The sequence below is a fragment of the Hippocampus comes genome, unplaced genomic scaffold, assembly GCF_001891065.2.
Source record: "Hippocampus comes isolate QL1 unplaced genomic scaffold, H_comes_QL1_v1.1 scaffold135, whole genome shotgun sequence".
NCBI classification, from domain to species: Eukaryota; Metazoa; Chordata; class Actinopteri; order Syngnathiformes; family Syngnathidae; genus Hippocampus; species Hippocampus comes.
The window spans coordinates 2,262,494-2,276,815 of record NW_017805583.1 but is presented as its reverse complement, the minus strand read 5'-3'; the positions used below and the strand labels follow the sequence as shown (position 1 = coordinate 2,276,815).

The window sequence follows — 14,322 nt, the reverse complement described above, 5'->3', positions numbered from 1 at the left end:
TATATATATATATGTGTGTGTGTGTGTGTGTGTGTGTGTCAGTCAAAAATGTCAAGATGCTTCAATGTGTCATGAATCTGACAGAACTGACATTACTGTATATCAAATGAACAAATCATACTGAGGGCACTTGATTCTGACTAATCAAATGCAGATTCACGCTTCTGTTGCAACCTTTCTGACAATTACTGTACATTGCTAGAAGGCCTGTGCCTATTGATTTTTCCTCTGAACCCCCGTGCTTACCATCATCATTACACACGTTGTTGGCCATCTATTTTCCGATAAGTGCAATCTGACAACAACCTAGTATTCCATACCGTTAGTGATATTAAATCTTGATTTTATAATATCCGTGGAATGTTGGTTGCTGACATAAACTGCATTAGAAGTGTAGTCTACAGGCAATGTCGTGCATTTAAATGTATTTTAATGCATCATCAATGAGTAATGCACCCAAAACATTTTGCACAAAATTAACATGCTGCTGAGGAAAACAGATTAAAACCTATCACTCATTAATCAACTGTAATTTAATTGCAACTGCAATGGTGTAGCCACGATCGATTATATTTTGGATGACATCGTACCCAGGTTTGTCTTTCTAAGTAGTTGTATTCCACTCTCGTTATTTTTTTAAGGATTAGCCTATGATTTATTGCACACATCCAAGGTGAACAAGCATGCAGTTTCATCCATGCCACTAATTCTTCTCATTATTATTTTAAATCTTCTATCACCAGAAGCTATGATTCGGGGCATGCAATGCAAATGACAGTTCCTTTTCAAAATGATACACGTATTTGTAGGTGTTAAAAAAATATGAGCAGTTTTGTGGGAACGTCATGGCACAGTTTACGTCGACGGTGGCTGCTGACGTGTTCGGGAAGTAGATGTGAGCTGTCTGAACGTGTCGTCACTTCGCGTTGCATCATGGACGCGTCGGCCATTTTACACATCACAAGACTTTGATCGAAGCTGGTCATAATGAAATAATCGGCTGTAGCACTTTGTAACCCCGATGAAATGCCTACATGAGGGTTACGGAACCATTTGCACAGGTAGGCGACCTCAAATGTAATAATCAAACATGACGGTATACTAGCAGCGAGCCGTGCTAACTTGCCTTTAGCTATTGGACGAGAATGCACACTTGGTGGCATATAATAGTTCACTCACTCGTCTTAAAATAATGCTTCCTAGTGAAGTGTTGTGCTTGTTTGTACATCACTATACGTCGATGCATTAATTCGTCTAATTTGCTGCCATTTCAGAAATTAGCTGTTTTAAGTGTTTAAATTGAATGGATTTTTGATCAGGAATTAAGTAATTGGATAAATCTGACATGTAACACAATGATATTCACATGAACTGTTTTTCTCTGATATTGCCATACATTAGAGGAGAAAATTTTATTTTACAAGTAGAGACAGATTATTTTGTGCAACCTCCTGGGTACATTTTTTTAAAACATGTTGCCGTAACCGTAAAAAACAATCTACAAACTATTGCAAATGGAAAAAAACTTAAGATAAATACAACCAAGCGTCACAGGTGATGCTGTTTATTGCGCGCTGGCGCTTTAAGAGAGGATGGAACCATTTTTGCTGACAAGGCAAACATCCTTGATAACTTGCAAACATTGACGTCATCTTTAGCATGTTTTTTTTAGATTTAGATTAAAAAAATAACAACAACAAAATGTTGACCCCCCCAAAATGCAATAACTGCACCAAATGAAAACTGAAAATAACTCACGCGTGAACAATCTTGTGCTGGTAACTTCAAACTTGGAAACTTTAAAGCCAGGAATATGTATGTGTTGAATTAAAATGTAATCTAAAATAGCTGCCTCACTGCCAAGATAGCCACAACCATACGAGAGACTCTAAGGGCTTAAGTCTTAATTAAACTGACCAAACCAGTAATTAAACACAGCAAACCCATATACAAACATATTCAAGTAACAGTATGGTTAAAACAAGTAAAACGGGTTTTGTGAAGATATTGAGAAAGTCCTCACAGCGCCACAATATTATTTATTATAGATTTTTATGCGGATACGCTATTCAGCGTTAATAAATGTGGTCGACACCATGAAGTAATGTTACCATAACATACAGTTTGAGAACTTTCCTGCTTCAAGCTGTTTCCTGACGTGCAGCTCTATTACAACATCGGTAATGTTACACCACTGCATTAAGTCAATTGTGTCATTCTACTATATGAAATAGGCATGTTATAAATAAAAACATCTCTTCCTCCTCCTGTGCAGAATGTTTCGTGGCCAGATCAATCAATTTGAAATAATGACAAAATGGGAATTTTTGTCACTGTTTATTTTTCTGTATTTTTTGTTTCAAGAGAGCGCAAAGAAAGACCAAAGATCGGGTGTTGCATTTTATTTCTATAATTTACTTAATTTCCTTTAATTTTTTTTCCAGACCTTTCAAAGCGCACCATCCTGTAGGTGACACCTTTGAGCCTCTGCTCGCAGATAAAAGGGCAGAGGTGGTGGGGAAAAAACAAAAAACAAACCAATGCTCATATGTTTTGCTACAGGTGGGCTTGAATGCAGAGCTTGTATGAAGAACTGTGAGTGAATTTTAGGCCAGCAATGGGCAAACGGAAGGTGCCAGATCTCTACAGAGCCCCCTTTCCCCTGTACTCCATAAAAGTCGACCCTAAAGCAGGACTAGTGGTGATAGCAGGAGGAGGGGGGCCTTCCAATACTGGCATCAAGAATAGTGTGGTAAGCGCAGTGCAAAAGTTATGCATGAATGTCTATCAACTGACACGTCTTGTGCCCAAGTGATTCCTGACTGTGTATTACAGCACTTCCTGGAGCTGCAGTTGGTTGGAGAAAGCCAGTACAGTGCCAGCCTGCTTCACTCACACGACACTGACACGCGTGCCACCATGAATTTGGCGTTAGGCGATGGGGTGATAGCTGCAGGTCAAGATGGAACATGCTCTTTGATGAAAGTTGATGACTGCACACAGAAAAGTGAAGGCAAGGCTGCTGCTAATGATGGTATGCAGTGCGACTTTGACCTGAATCTCTACTTCTATCCCAGAGAGGGCGGAGGTCCATCTCAGAATTCTTAAGAAAACCTACTAATCTTTTGTGACGTCCTTCTCAAAATCTTTGCCTGAAATATGTAAAGTCTCAGGACTATTCATTCATTATCCTGCAGTATGTACAGTATCAGTCTTGTACGTATCTGTGCAAAATGCCTACATCCTGCAAAATCTGTGTCTTCCATATAGAAAACAACGTGCAAAAAGGTAATGCCAGGCAACGAGGTGGGAAGAGAAACAAAGTTGAAAAGGACGTGGCTGCTGTCTCTGGGTCTGATACGAAGGATGAGACAACACACATCTCTGTGACAGAACTGGCTGAACTGCAGTCAGATCTGAACCCTGTGGACCCACTCCAAAAGGTGGTCAGATTTAGTCATGACCTGAGCTTGCTCCTGACAGGAGGCACAGACGGACACATCAGAGTTTGGGAGGTAAGCATTACGATGTCGTCATCTATTCAGGATAACTTCAGTAGATGTCGATTTTATGTATACTATTGCTTGAAGTCGAGGAAATCGGTTCAATCCTAAATATATTTTCCTTCCAGTTTCCATCCCTAAAGAAAAAGCTTGACTTCAAAGCGCATGAAGGGGAAATAGAAGACCTGGATCTGAGCTCAGGAAACAAGGTTGCGCTCAAAAGCCTCTTTGTCATACCGTACTAATGTGACTAGGAAAAAAAAACATGACGTTTACTTCTTTGTTACAATATCTATTGTTTCCATGCAGCACCTGGTAACTGTTGGCAGAGATTTTGCTTGCAGTGTATGGCGCAACAACCAACAAGTTATGGCTCTTAAATGGCATGAAACCATGCCTCAGATAGCTGAAAAGACATATCGGTATTTGGCTTGCAGGTAAAAAAAAAAAAAAAGTTCCTCTTCATAATCATCATCTTGGTCATATCAGTGGAACGGTAAATGATTGTCATAAGGACGACAATGACGTGTTAACATGAATGTGTCGTGTACTTCAGATTCGGAAAGGTAGAAGACCAAAAAGATGCACTGAGGCTTTACACAGTTCAAATCCCGCATAAACGAGACCGAAAACCTCCACCGTGTTACCTCACTAAGTGGGACGGCAAAAGCTTCCTGCCCATGTTGACAGCTCCCTGTGGGGCAGAGGTCATCTCAAGCCTTGCTGTCAGGTAAGGTTAAATTCCACGGAGTGTGTTTGGAGTGCGGTTGGGTTGGGCCATCTGTTCCAGACGATCAGGTTCAACCGATTTTGTCTCCAACAGTGACTCTGGAACATTTCTTGGACTGGGAACAGTAACAGGATCAGTAGCGATCTACATTGCTTTCTCCCTTCAGGTAGTTGCATTGTTGAAAGACTTGAATGATTAGAATGGCCCTGCTCTCTCATGATAACTTTGTCTTTCGTGTGTACATGTCTGTGCAGAGGTTGTATTACGTGAAGGAATCCCATGCGATTGTTGTGACAGACCTGGCGTTCCTGCCCGACGCATTCAAAGGCCAAAATATCAAAGGAAACAATGAAACTGTCATGTTGAGTGTGGCTGTCGACAGCCGCTGTCAGCTACATGCTGTCCACAACCAAAGTACGTCCCGCACTCACATCAATTTACAAGCCTAATTCTCATGAAGTTGGCATGTTGTGTTAAACATAAATCAAACATAAATCATGTTCACCCTTATATTTAATTGAATACTCTGCAAAGACAGGCAAGATTATGTCATGCTTAAACTGATAAACATTATTGTTTCCAGCAAATAACTGCAACCCGTTCAAAAAAAAAAAAAATGGGACAGGTGGCCAAAAAGACTCAGAAAGTTGAGGAATGCTCATCAAACACCTGTTTGGAAAACCCCACAGATGAAATATAAAAAGAGCTTCCTTGAATTTCTCAGTCTTTCACAAGCAAAGATGGGGCGAGGTTCATCACTTTGTGAACAATTGCGTGAGAAAATAGTGGGTTAGTTTAAGGACAATGTTCCTCAACGTACAATTGGAAAGGAATTTTGTGATTTCATCATCTGCGGTCCATAATATCAAAAGGTTCAGAGAATCTGGAGAAATCACTGCATGTATAAGTGGCAAGGCTGAAAAACAACATTGAATGCTTGTGACTTTTCGATCAATCAGGCACCATTACATCAAAAACCGACAACAGGCAGAGTTCATAAACCAGCATCTGTGATGGAATGGCACCGTGTTCGTGCAAATGGGATGGGTAACTTAAAAGACATCTGTGAAGGCACCATTAATCAGTTTGAACATGATCTTGTCTTTGTAGTGTATTCAATTAAATGTAAGTTGAACATGATTTGCAAATCATTGTATTGTTTTTAATTTATATTTAACATAATGTTCCAACTTCATTGGAATCGGGTATGTATTATTGGAGTATATCAAATGAGACAAATCTCCATATGAACTTACCTGTGTCTTTCTTGTTCTCTTCAGGAACATTTCCCTTCTGGTTGGTGATGTTCTTCTGTGGACTTGTGGTGGTGGGAATTGTCCTGCTCCTCCAGTATCTCTTCCCAGGCTTTTTTTGAATTTTCTGCATTCGCACAGGTTATTCATGAGGAGCTTGCGCACATGCTTTGCAGGCCGATCTATCCAACACATCCAAATCCACCAGTGCTGCACCACTGACTTTAAACTGCTTTTATGGTGCCGACATCTCCCTATGTGCCTACTCAGGGTTTTTTCCCCCATCTCTGACATGATTGCAAAACAGAGACACCCAAAATGGGATTTTAAGTGTTTTGATTAATATCATTGGTCACCTCTCTTGGGAATCATGTTAAAGGTCACATTGAATATTGAAAGTTCAAAGTATCCCTCATAAAATATTTCTAATCAACATAACGACAAATAATCGATATATGTATACATAGACATGTATATATAGAAATGTAATATTGACTAAATAATATAAATACACAGGTTTACAGCTACAAGAGAGCCCATGTGTGTCAAATCTAATTTGTTTACTCTCAAGAGACCGCCATTTAACTTTTATACACTAGGGGGCAGCATCGACCAGGGCAGCGTGCATCTCTCATCAAGGGCTGGTTGCAAATGAAATGTATTCTGGGATGTCTTTTTTTGTCTTTTTCCCCGACAAATACTGGATTGGTAAATTATAAAAATAGAGCGTGTTTGTGTTTTATTCACCACCACTATTCATGGTTGAACCTTGCCGCACATTGGCTCTGTTACATTGTTATCAATGAAACAATGTTTGATATTTTGAAACAAATTAAAAATGTTAGATGTTGCCAGAATGATTAAACCTGTCATGTTGAAATGAATTTCAAAAATTCCGACTGCAGATGTAAAAATGTGAATAAAAGTTTCAATGATTTCAACTTCTTTGAAGACAATACTGTTACTTGCAGCAAAAAAAATTATGTACCTGACTGACTACGGGAACCTCAAGGAATCCATAAATGCATTGGCCCTCTTAATATCGTAGATATGAATCCCATTACAAAAAGTAGTACTTTAAGCATGCACTTGGGATTCAAAGTGATGAAAGCCAGAATTGAAGACAATGAAGACATTTAAGATTTGAACTGTGTTTTAATGGATACCATCCATAATCAGTGTGTGTTCCCTGGGCCTGTTACAAATTGTTGTGATGGAAGTTTTGTCAGTGTTCTGAAGAATTGAGGGTGAATAAACTTGGAATGAGCCCTTCATACATTCATTCATTTTCCGAACTGCTTGATCCTCACTAGGGTGCGGGGGATGCTGGAGCCTATCCCAGCTGTCTTCGGGCAGTAGGCAGGAGACACCCTGAATCGGTTGCCAGCCAATCGCAGGGCACACAGAAACGAACAACCATTCACGCCCACACTCGCACCTAGGGACAATTCGGAGTGTTCGATCAGCCTGCCATGCATGTTTTTGGAATGTGGGAGGAAACCGGAGGACCCGGAGAAAACCCACGCAAGAACGGGGAGAACATGCAAACTCCACACAGGAAGGCCAGAGCTGGAATTGAACCCGGTATCTCTGCACTGTGAGGTCAACTACTGGGCCGCCCCTTCATACATTAAAAAAAAAAAAAAATCTATTTAAAAAGGTCTTTTGTTTATGGAAGTTTGTTTCGGTTGTGTTCGTTGAAAGAGGGACGGGGATGACTGCAGAAGTTTATTTTGTCCATACAAGCTTTTTATTTCCAAATCTCTCTTGTTGATGACATTCCATTCCCAAAGTCATTTATTCTTCTGGTCTCTCGAAAGCGGCAGGTGTGTGTCGTGAAAAAAATTTTTGTCGCCAGCTATTACAAACCATGGTAGATGCAATGCAGTAAATTAATAGCATAATTTGTTTAAAAAATATTTTGAGAGATTTGAATGTCGCCCTCTGCTGGGCACATGACACTCTTATCTGAGCATGACTAAAATTAGATATTAGTGAGTGCAGGCTTCAGACTTAATTGCTATTTTGCAGTGCATAGAATCAGACGGCATAGATGACAAGTGTGTACAGAGATTGATTATTTTGTAGTATTCCATTTTCAAGCATGCAGTCTGGAGAATTGCCCTTCAAACTTGAGACATGCGAGAGTAGTTTGCTAATGAGGAGTAGGCAATAAGTGCCAAAGGCAAATGTACATCAATTTTTTGGACTTAAAAAAAAATGTTGCCAACCTACATGGGAACAGGCTTTGGAGGATTCTTCATGTATACGGCATGCTAAATGACAGTGCTTGTATCAATCGAGTGGGTGATGAGCTGAACGCCTAAAGATTGAGGACTGCACCGGATGTTTTTCTGCACTTCAGAAAATCAAGATTTTGATGAAAAAAAATGGTCGTTTGACTGTACACAAACAGAGAAGTCGTAATTTAATCCCATATTTACAGTTGTGGTTGGAAGTTATGTGTTTTCGTTTCAGTAAGGGTCATATACCGTATATGCAAAATCTGATTTTGCTATCCAAGTTTTAATGGCATTTTCAATGGCTGTCTCTAAGATTGAGGTCCGCAATTAAATAGAATTATAGAGTATCGTGGCTCTGACAGTGCATTTCAAAAGTAAAATTCAAATTAATCTTGGTTTACCATTGTAGACCCGCCTCAATTTTAGATCCAGTGTGGTGGTGGTTGTGGCAGAGGTTGACGTTCCCTTGAAGCGTTTCATTTTAGAGTTTAGTATTTACTGAACCTCTGTCGAGCTTGTACAGGTTGGTAAAGAGCGGTCCTGCATCAAGATGAAGGGCGGCGTGTCTCAAGTGGTGCAGTGGTCATCTCCTAACCCGATGGTTGTGTGGGTCAAACCCTAAGCCCTTGTGACCATGTTGCAGTATACTTGAGTGAGGCGCTGAACACCAGTTGCTCCCCATGCTGTGATCAGAATGTGAATTGGAAGACGGTGTTAAAGCACTTTGACATCCTCGCCCGTTCCTCGCCCGTTTGTCAATGACCATGAAGCAAGAATACACACGGTATTTCACTTGTCAGTTTGATGACACCATAGACCAAAGTCACACATTCTCTCTGATGATGTCATAAAGACCACCTTTAAACTATCCCTTGTCACATTGCAGATTTATTCAGAATGCTCTGGAGTGAAATAATTTGATCAGAATTCTGTGCTATTTGGATCGCAGACAGTTTCAAGATGGGGAACGGCGACCGGACAATCGGATGCACAAGTTATAGATCCTGGTTTAAGCAAGGCAGTCTAGATTGAACCACAATGGAGACAGTTGTGGGCAAACAGGTTAAGGGGCAAGGAGACAAGGCCATGGCAACTGAAAAGAATAGGTTTCTCAGGAAAGAGCTACCCTGTCTTGAATTATATGGCATGACGATGGAAAAGGGGAAAGACGACTTGAGGGCACAACTTCAAGTTCTTGAAGAAATCAAGAGTGTTCTCGATGAGCAATACAGGCTCCTCAACGAAGCACTGCTGGAATGCCAGAAATTGAAGATGGATACAGAGAATGGACAGTTGAAGGAACAAGTCAAGTATTTTCAAGAAAACGATGACGGTCTTTTGAAGGAGAATGAATTTTTCCATCATGCACTGGCACATCTTCAAAATCAGACTGTGAGGATTGGGAAACAAAATGAAAACCTTTGTGCGGTAGCAAAGGTTTTGAAAAAAAATGTCATCATCATCAATGAAAGCACAGAGAATCTAATTTCCGACCTGTATCAAATTGAAACTCAGAGTGACAAAAATCAAACAGAGATTCATCGTCTGAGAACAGAGTTGCAGACAGTTCGGTCCATGCTTCAAGATCAAGACGACTTAATCAGGCGGATGGATGAAGCTGAAACTCTCATGAAGCGTGGATTTGTGGAGAACAAAAATTTGAGCAACAAACTGCTTGACCTTGATGAAAACAATACCTTTTTAAAAAAGCAGAACGAGATGATCAGAGACGAGCTGGAAAAAAACAAATCAGTTCAAACTCAACAGAGTCAACAAATTGCACACCTAAGGTCAGCTTTAAAGGACCATGAACTCTCCAGTGAGCAAGTTCAGTTTCTCATCTACAGTAAAGATCATATGATCGAAAAGCAAAAACGGGAGATAGCTTATCAACGAGAAGTCACCGAGGAGCTTAATACCCTCGTCACCAGTTTGAGACAAATAATACGGGATCTTCAAAGTCAGCTGGAGCAGATGGAAGAGTTATTTGTGACAAAAAAATGTAACGAGTGTCTCTTGAAAAAAGCGCACATAGGGGAGCCTTTTGATAGCGCCAAATTTGAACTGGAAACGAACACTGAGGGCAAAGACTTTAAAGAACAAATGAAGGATCCTCAACATGACATTCCGAGTGAGCAGAACAGACTTTTCAATCTTACTACGGTGCTGTTTGAATCGCCGAGTTTCAAGATGGAGACAGAGAATGAAGACCTGAAGGCGCACGTTAAAGTTCTCGAAGTCACAAAGAACAGCCTAATGGATAAAATTAAGTCCCTGAGTGATGAAGTGGCATTGCTCACATGCCAGTGTGAGAAGATGGAAACAAAGGAGGAGGAATTGAGGACACAAGTTAAGGTTCTCGGACATAAGTCCACTCTCGATGATAAGAATACATTTCCAGATGTGCTGGCTGACGTTGAAACCCAGAGTGTATGGATCGACAAACAAAATGAAACATTGGTAACCCAAGAAAACATCCTCACAAAAAATGACATGAAAAATAAGAGCCGGGGGACTTGGCTTGCTGACTCGTCACATGCTGAATCTCAGAGGGACACAAATCAAAGAGAAATGTATTGTAGGAGAATGGAGGCGCAGAGCCGAAAGGCCGAATTGAAAGATCAAAATGACATCATAAGGAGGATAGATGACGAAGAGAAGGGATGGGCAGAGAATGAAAAGCTGTGCAACAAGCTTCATGGCCTTGAAAACAGCAACCTCTTAAAAGAGGACACGATGGTTAGTGAAGAGCTTGAAGGATATAGATCTGCCCAAAATCAACAGAAACAAAAGACTACCCGCATGGAAACATCTTCCGGAGATCCTGAGTTGACCAGTGATGAGGTTCGCTTTAGCCTCTTCTGTAAAGATGACGTTTTAATATCGCAAGAGTGGGAAATAGATGATCAACAAGAAGTCACAGAGGACATTGACACTCCCAATAATATATTGATACAAAACATCCATCAAGAATTATGTCTCTTCGACAAAGCACGTGAAACGGAAACCTTTGACGAAGGGCAGCTGGAAGCAAAGATGAAAAGTGACAAGAAAGACTCGAGGGCACAAATTAATGATCCTCAACGACACAAAGACACTCTGATTGAACCTTGTCTGAACTTGGAAATTGATGCAGACAATGAAAACCCGAAGACACATCAGGAAAACAAGAGTGTAAAATATCATGAGGTGAAGACGGAGGCAGAATTGAGAGCAGACAATGAAAACAGGAAAAACAGATACGAAACGACACAGACCCTCAATGACAGTTTGGTATGCAGACACTTTCAAGAGGACCATTATGATACAGACACCTATCATCTTTCAACAGAAGCGCAGAGACTCAATTCTGCATTACAAGAATGTCATGACCTCACAATTTGTATGCATGACAGCAAGTCCTTCATGGAAAAAACATGGACAGAGAATGAAAGGGTCAAAAATAAGTTACATGGCCTTTATGAACAAAGCAAAATGGTGAGGGAGCAGCTGGAAGAATACACATCCCTTCGAGAGCAACAGTTTTCCAACCTGAAGATAGTCATCATAGACTCAAAGTTCCCTATTGACGAAGAACAATATCAATACTACTTTGAAAATGAGCAAAAAAGGGAACAAGTTTATCAACACGAGATCACAGAATTGAAACATCTCATGAATCGGTTGAGGCAAACTAATCTTGATCTTGAAGGCCGGTTTGGGCCAAGAATCAAGGATAAAACATTCACTGCAGTTTGGAGGAAGACACCAGATGATCCTGTCCACTGGTTCCTTGGAGAGCCAAGGACTGAGGAGGATCCTGCTGATGAGGGCCTCCTCGAGCCAGGAACTGAAGATGATTCTGTTGATGAGGGACTCCTGGAGACAGAAAGTGAGGAGGATTCTGTTGATGCTATCCTTCTCGACCCGAGAACTATGGGCGATTCTCTTGATGATGGCCCACTACAGATAGAAACCGAAGAACATTCTGTGGCTGAGGGCCTTCTGAAGACAGACACTGAGAAGGACTCTGTTGATGCAGTATTTCTAGAGGCAAGAAACGAGAAGGATCTTGTTGATGTGGACCCTCCGGGGACAGAAAACAAGGATTCTCTTGATGGAATCCGTCTAGCGCCAAGAACTGAGGAGGGTCCTGTTGATGAGGGCCTTCCAGAGCCAACAACTGAGGAGGATCCCTTTGATGAGGGCTTTCTAGAGACAGAAACAGCAGAGGATCCTGTTCTTGAGGGTCTTCTAGAGCCTGAAACTGAGGAGGAGTCTATTTATGCGGTCCTTCTACAGCCAAGAACTAAGGGTGAGCCAAAACCTGAGGGTGATCCTGTTGATGAGGACCTTTTAGCACCAAAAACTCTGGGTGTTCCTGTTGATGAGGGCCTTCTGGCGCCAACAACTGCAGAGAATCCTCTCGATGAGGGCATTTTAAGGACAGCAACTAATAAGGATCCTGTTAATATGGGCTTAATAGAAACTGCTGACATTTCATTTGATATGGGCTCAAGAGAGACCGAGGATGGTCCTGTTGATATGGGCCATACAGAGCCACCTAAGGTGGAGGCTTATTTTGAAGATTATCTTAAAAAGCCAAAAATGGGGGCGGCTCTTCTGGAAAAGGGCCTCATAGAGACAGCAACTGAGGACAATCCTGTTGATGTGGTCCTGAGTGAGACTGAGGAGGATCTTGTGAGTACGAGTCTAATTGTGTCATCAACTGAGGAGGATCTTCCGTATGAGTGCCTTAGAGAACCAATGACGAAACAGGTTCATGAGGTGCTGCTAAAATACCATCAAGTTCGAACCACAAGTGTTTGTTCTCGCTGTGTTAAAAAAGTTATGAGTGGTGCTAAAAGATGCTTTTTCGCACTAGTCATTTTGGGTGTACTTATTTCTGGGGCTTTAGTGGCATTAAAAATGGGTGGTACCTTCTTTGAACTCTGTGAATGTTTCGATCCCTTTAAGAATTATTTAGAAAATGTCGTTTTTTAAGTGTTGAAAGTAAACATGATCAAATGCATCGCCAATGTCTACATTTTGAGGTTGCATTCGCAGTGATTTCAGAAGACTCCTTTTTCAAGTGTTTCATATTTGTACATAAATCATTCAGTGTCAAAGAAACAAGGATGGATTGAGTTCTTTGTCAACCTCTTAGTAAGGGCCTTAAATAATGAATTGGATCATCCAAATCACACAATTATACCACTGAAATAAAACATCTACCAGATATACTGCATATAGAGGACATAGAAACAAACACATTTTAAGATGGAATACTGTCATTAAAAACAACAACAATGAATGCAATATGGAATGCCAATTCGTAGTCAAAATGAATACAACAGGCTGATTGAAACAGGCCTGAAAGAGAAAGAGTGTGAAAAGTGTTCTGTAATTCTTGACTTCCGCAGTATTTTGGAAATGCATGTCACAGACTCGCGAAGAAAGCCAGGACCTCTTTTATTTGTGGTACAATTGCGCAAAGCATAGAGACAGCATGATTTAGTGAAACTTGTTTAACATGCTTTGCTTAATACAGATGCACTCGCAGGGGCATACCTGTGTCCTTCCGTATGCTTCAGTCCAAAAAAGTGCGCAGCTGCACACTTTTGCCTACTTCGTCCATACACGCTCACCGACTGCCCATCGCCCGTAATGTGTCTTCTGCATTATGCCGACGGCTGAACGGTGATGTCATATCTTATCAATTGATGAAAAATGATCAGCACCAGCAAACTGTTTTCAATTCTGAGGAGCATTTCTGCATGCTGATGGGGACTTGGAGTTTGAAAAGTCTCACAACTACAGTGACAGTAATGACGCCGTGAATTAGATTTGGGATCATTTGTTTTTATTTGGGCAATATCAGTCGTGACTGGCTCGCGTGTGGCGTGATGCAAGCATGGTTGCATCATCATCATCACTCACTTGCTATTCTATTGATGTACTTGATCAAAAAATGTGTCTTGTCATGACCACAGTCTTCTGATTAAATGACTTAATGTGATTTACAGTAAAAACGTCTGCATCGCACGCTCCCGATTTGCGGTCCCGGTATTTTAGGGTTGTTTTTTTTGTTGGGTGGGGGAGAAATAAATGTGACCGGCATTTTGCGGAATAGCACTCAGTTGAAATCACAGATTTATATACAACTAGATTAATAATTGGCCCCTAAGAGCTGAAGCCAGAGGGCAGCCATCTTATGTTCCCATTATTACCGACAACTTCAGTGACCCGACACCACCTACTTAAGAGAAAATACTTGCGAAGCATTAGGGAGTCTACTGTGGAGCTTTTTTTTTTTTTTAATGCAATTTTTCACAAATTAACAAATATTTTGGGTGACAACGACCAGGCGAGACGGCCCGGTGGGCCAGTGGTTAGCGCGTCAACCTCACAGTGCAGAGGTATGGGGTTGGATTCCAGCTCCGGCCTTCCTGTGTGAAGTTTGCATGTTCTCCTTGGGCCTGCGTGGGTTTTCTTCGGGTACTCCGGTTTCCTCCCACATTCCAAAAACATGCATGGCAGGCTGATTGACCACTCTAAATTGTCCGAGGTGTGAGTGTGAGCGTGGATGGTTGTTTGTCTCTGCGTGCCCTGCG

General features: G+C 41.2%; 2 protein-coding genes across 2 annotated transcripts in view; one reads left to right on the top strand and one right to left on the bottom strand.

The window, feature by feature from the left end:
* Positions 1 to 2,117, bottom strand: part of adcy3a (adenylate cyclase 3a) — a 31,331-nt gene extending 29,214 nt beyond the window's left edge. Inside the window, exon 1 of the mRNA XM_019879992.1 lies at positions 1,759 to 2,117. The gene's annotated coding sequence lies outside the window, so the exon portion shown is untranslated. The remainder of the gene's footprint in view (positions 1 to 1,758) is intronic.
* preb (prolactin regulatory element binding) lies at positions 910 to 6,431 on the top strand. The gene is made up of 10 exons (XM_019879994.1): positions 910 to 1,061; positions 2,563 to 2,752; positions 2,836 to 3,034; positions 3,271 to 3,515; positions 3,632 to 3,712; positions 3,813 to 3,940; positions 4,060 to 4,233; positions 4,327 to 4,399; positions 4,488 to 4,647; positions 5,514 to 6,431. Exons 2-10 carry the CDS (start codon positions 2,618 to 2,620, stop codon positions 5,606 to 5,608), a joined length of 1,290 nt encoding a protein of 429 aa, XP_019735553.1. The 5' UTR covers positions 910 to 1,061; positions 2,563 to 2,617; the 3' UTR covers positions 5,609 to 6,431.
* The last annotated feature ends 7,891 nt before the right edge of the window (positions 6,432 to 14,322 follow it).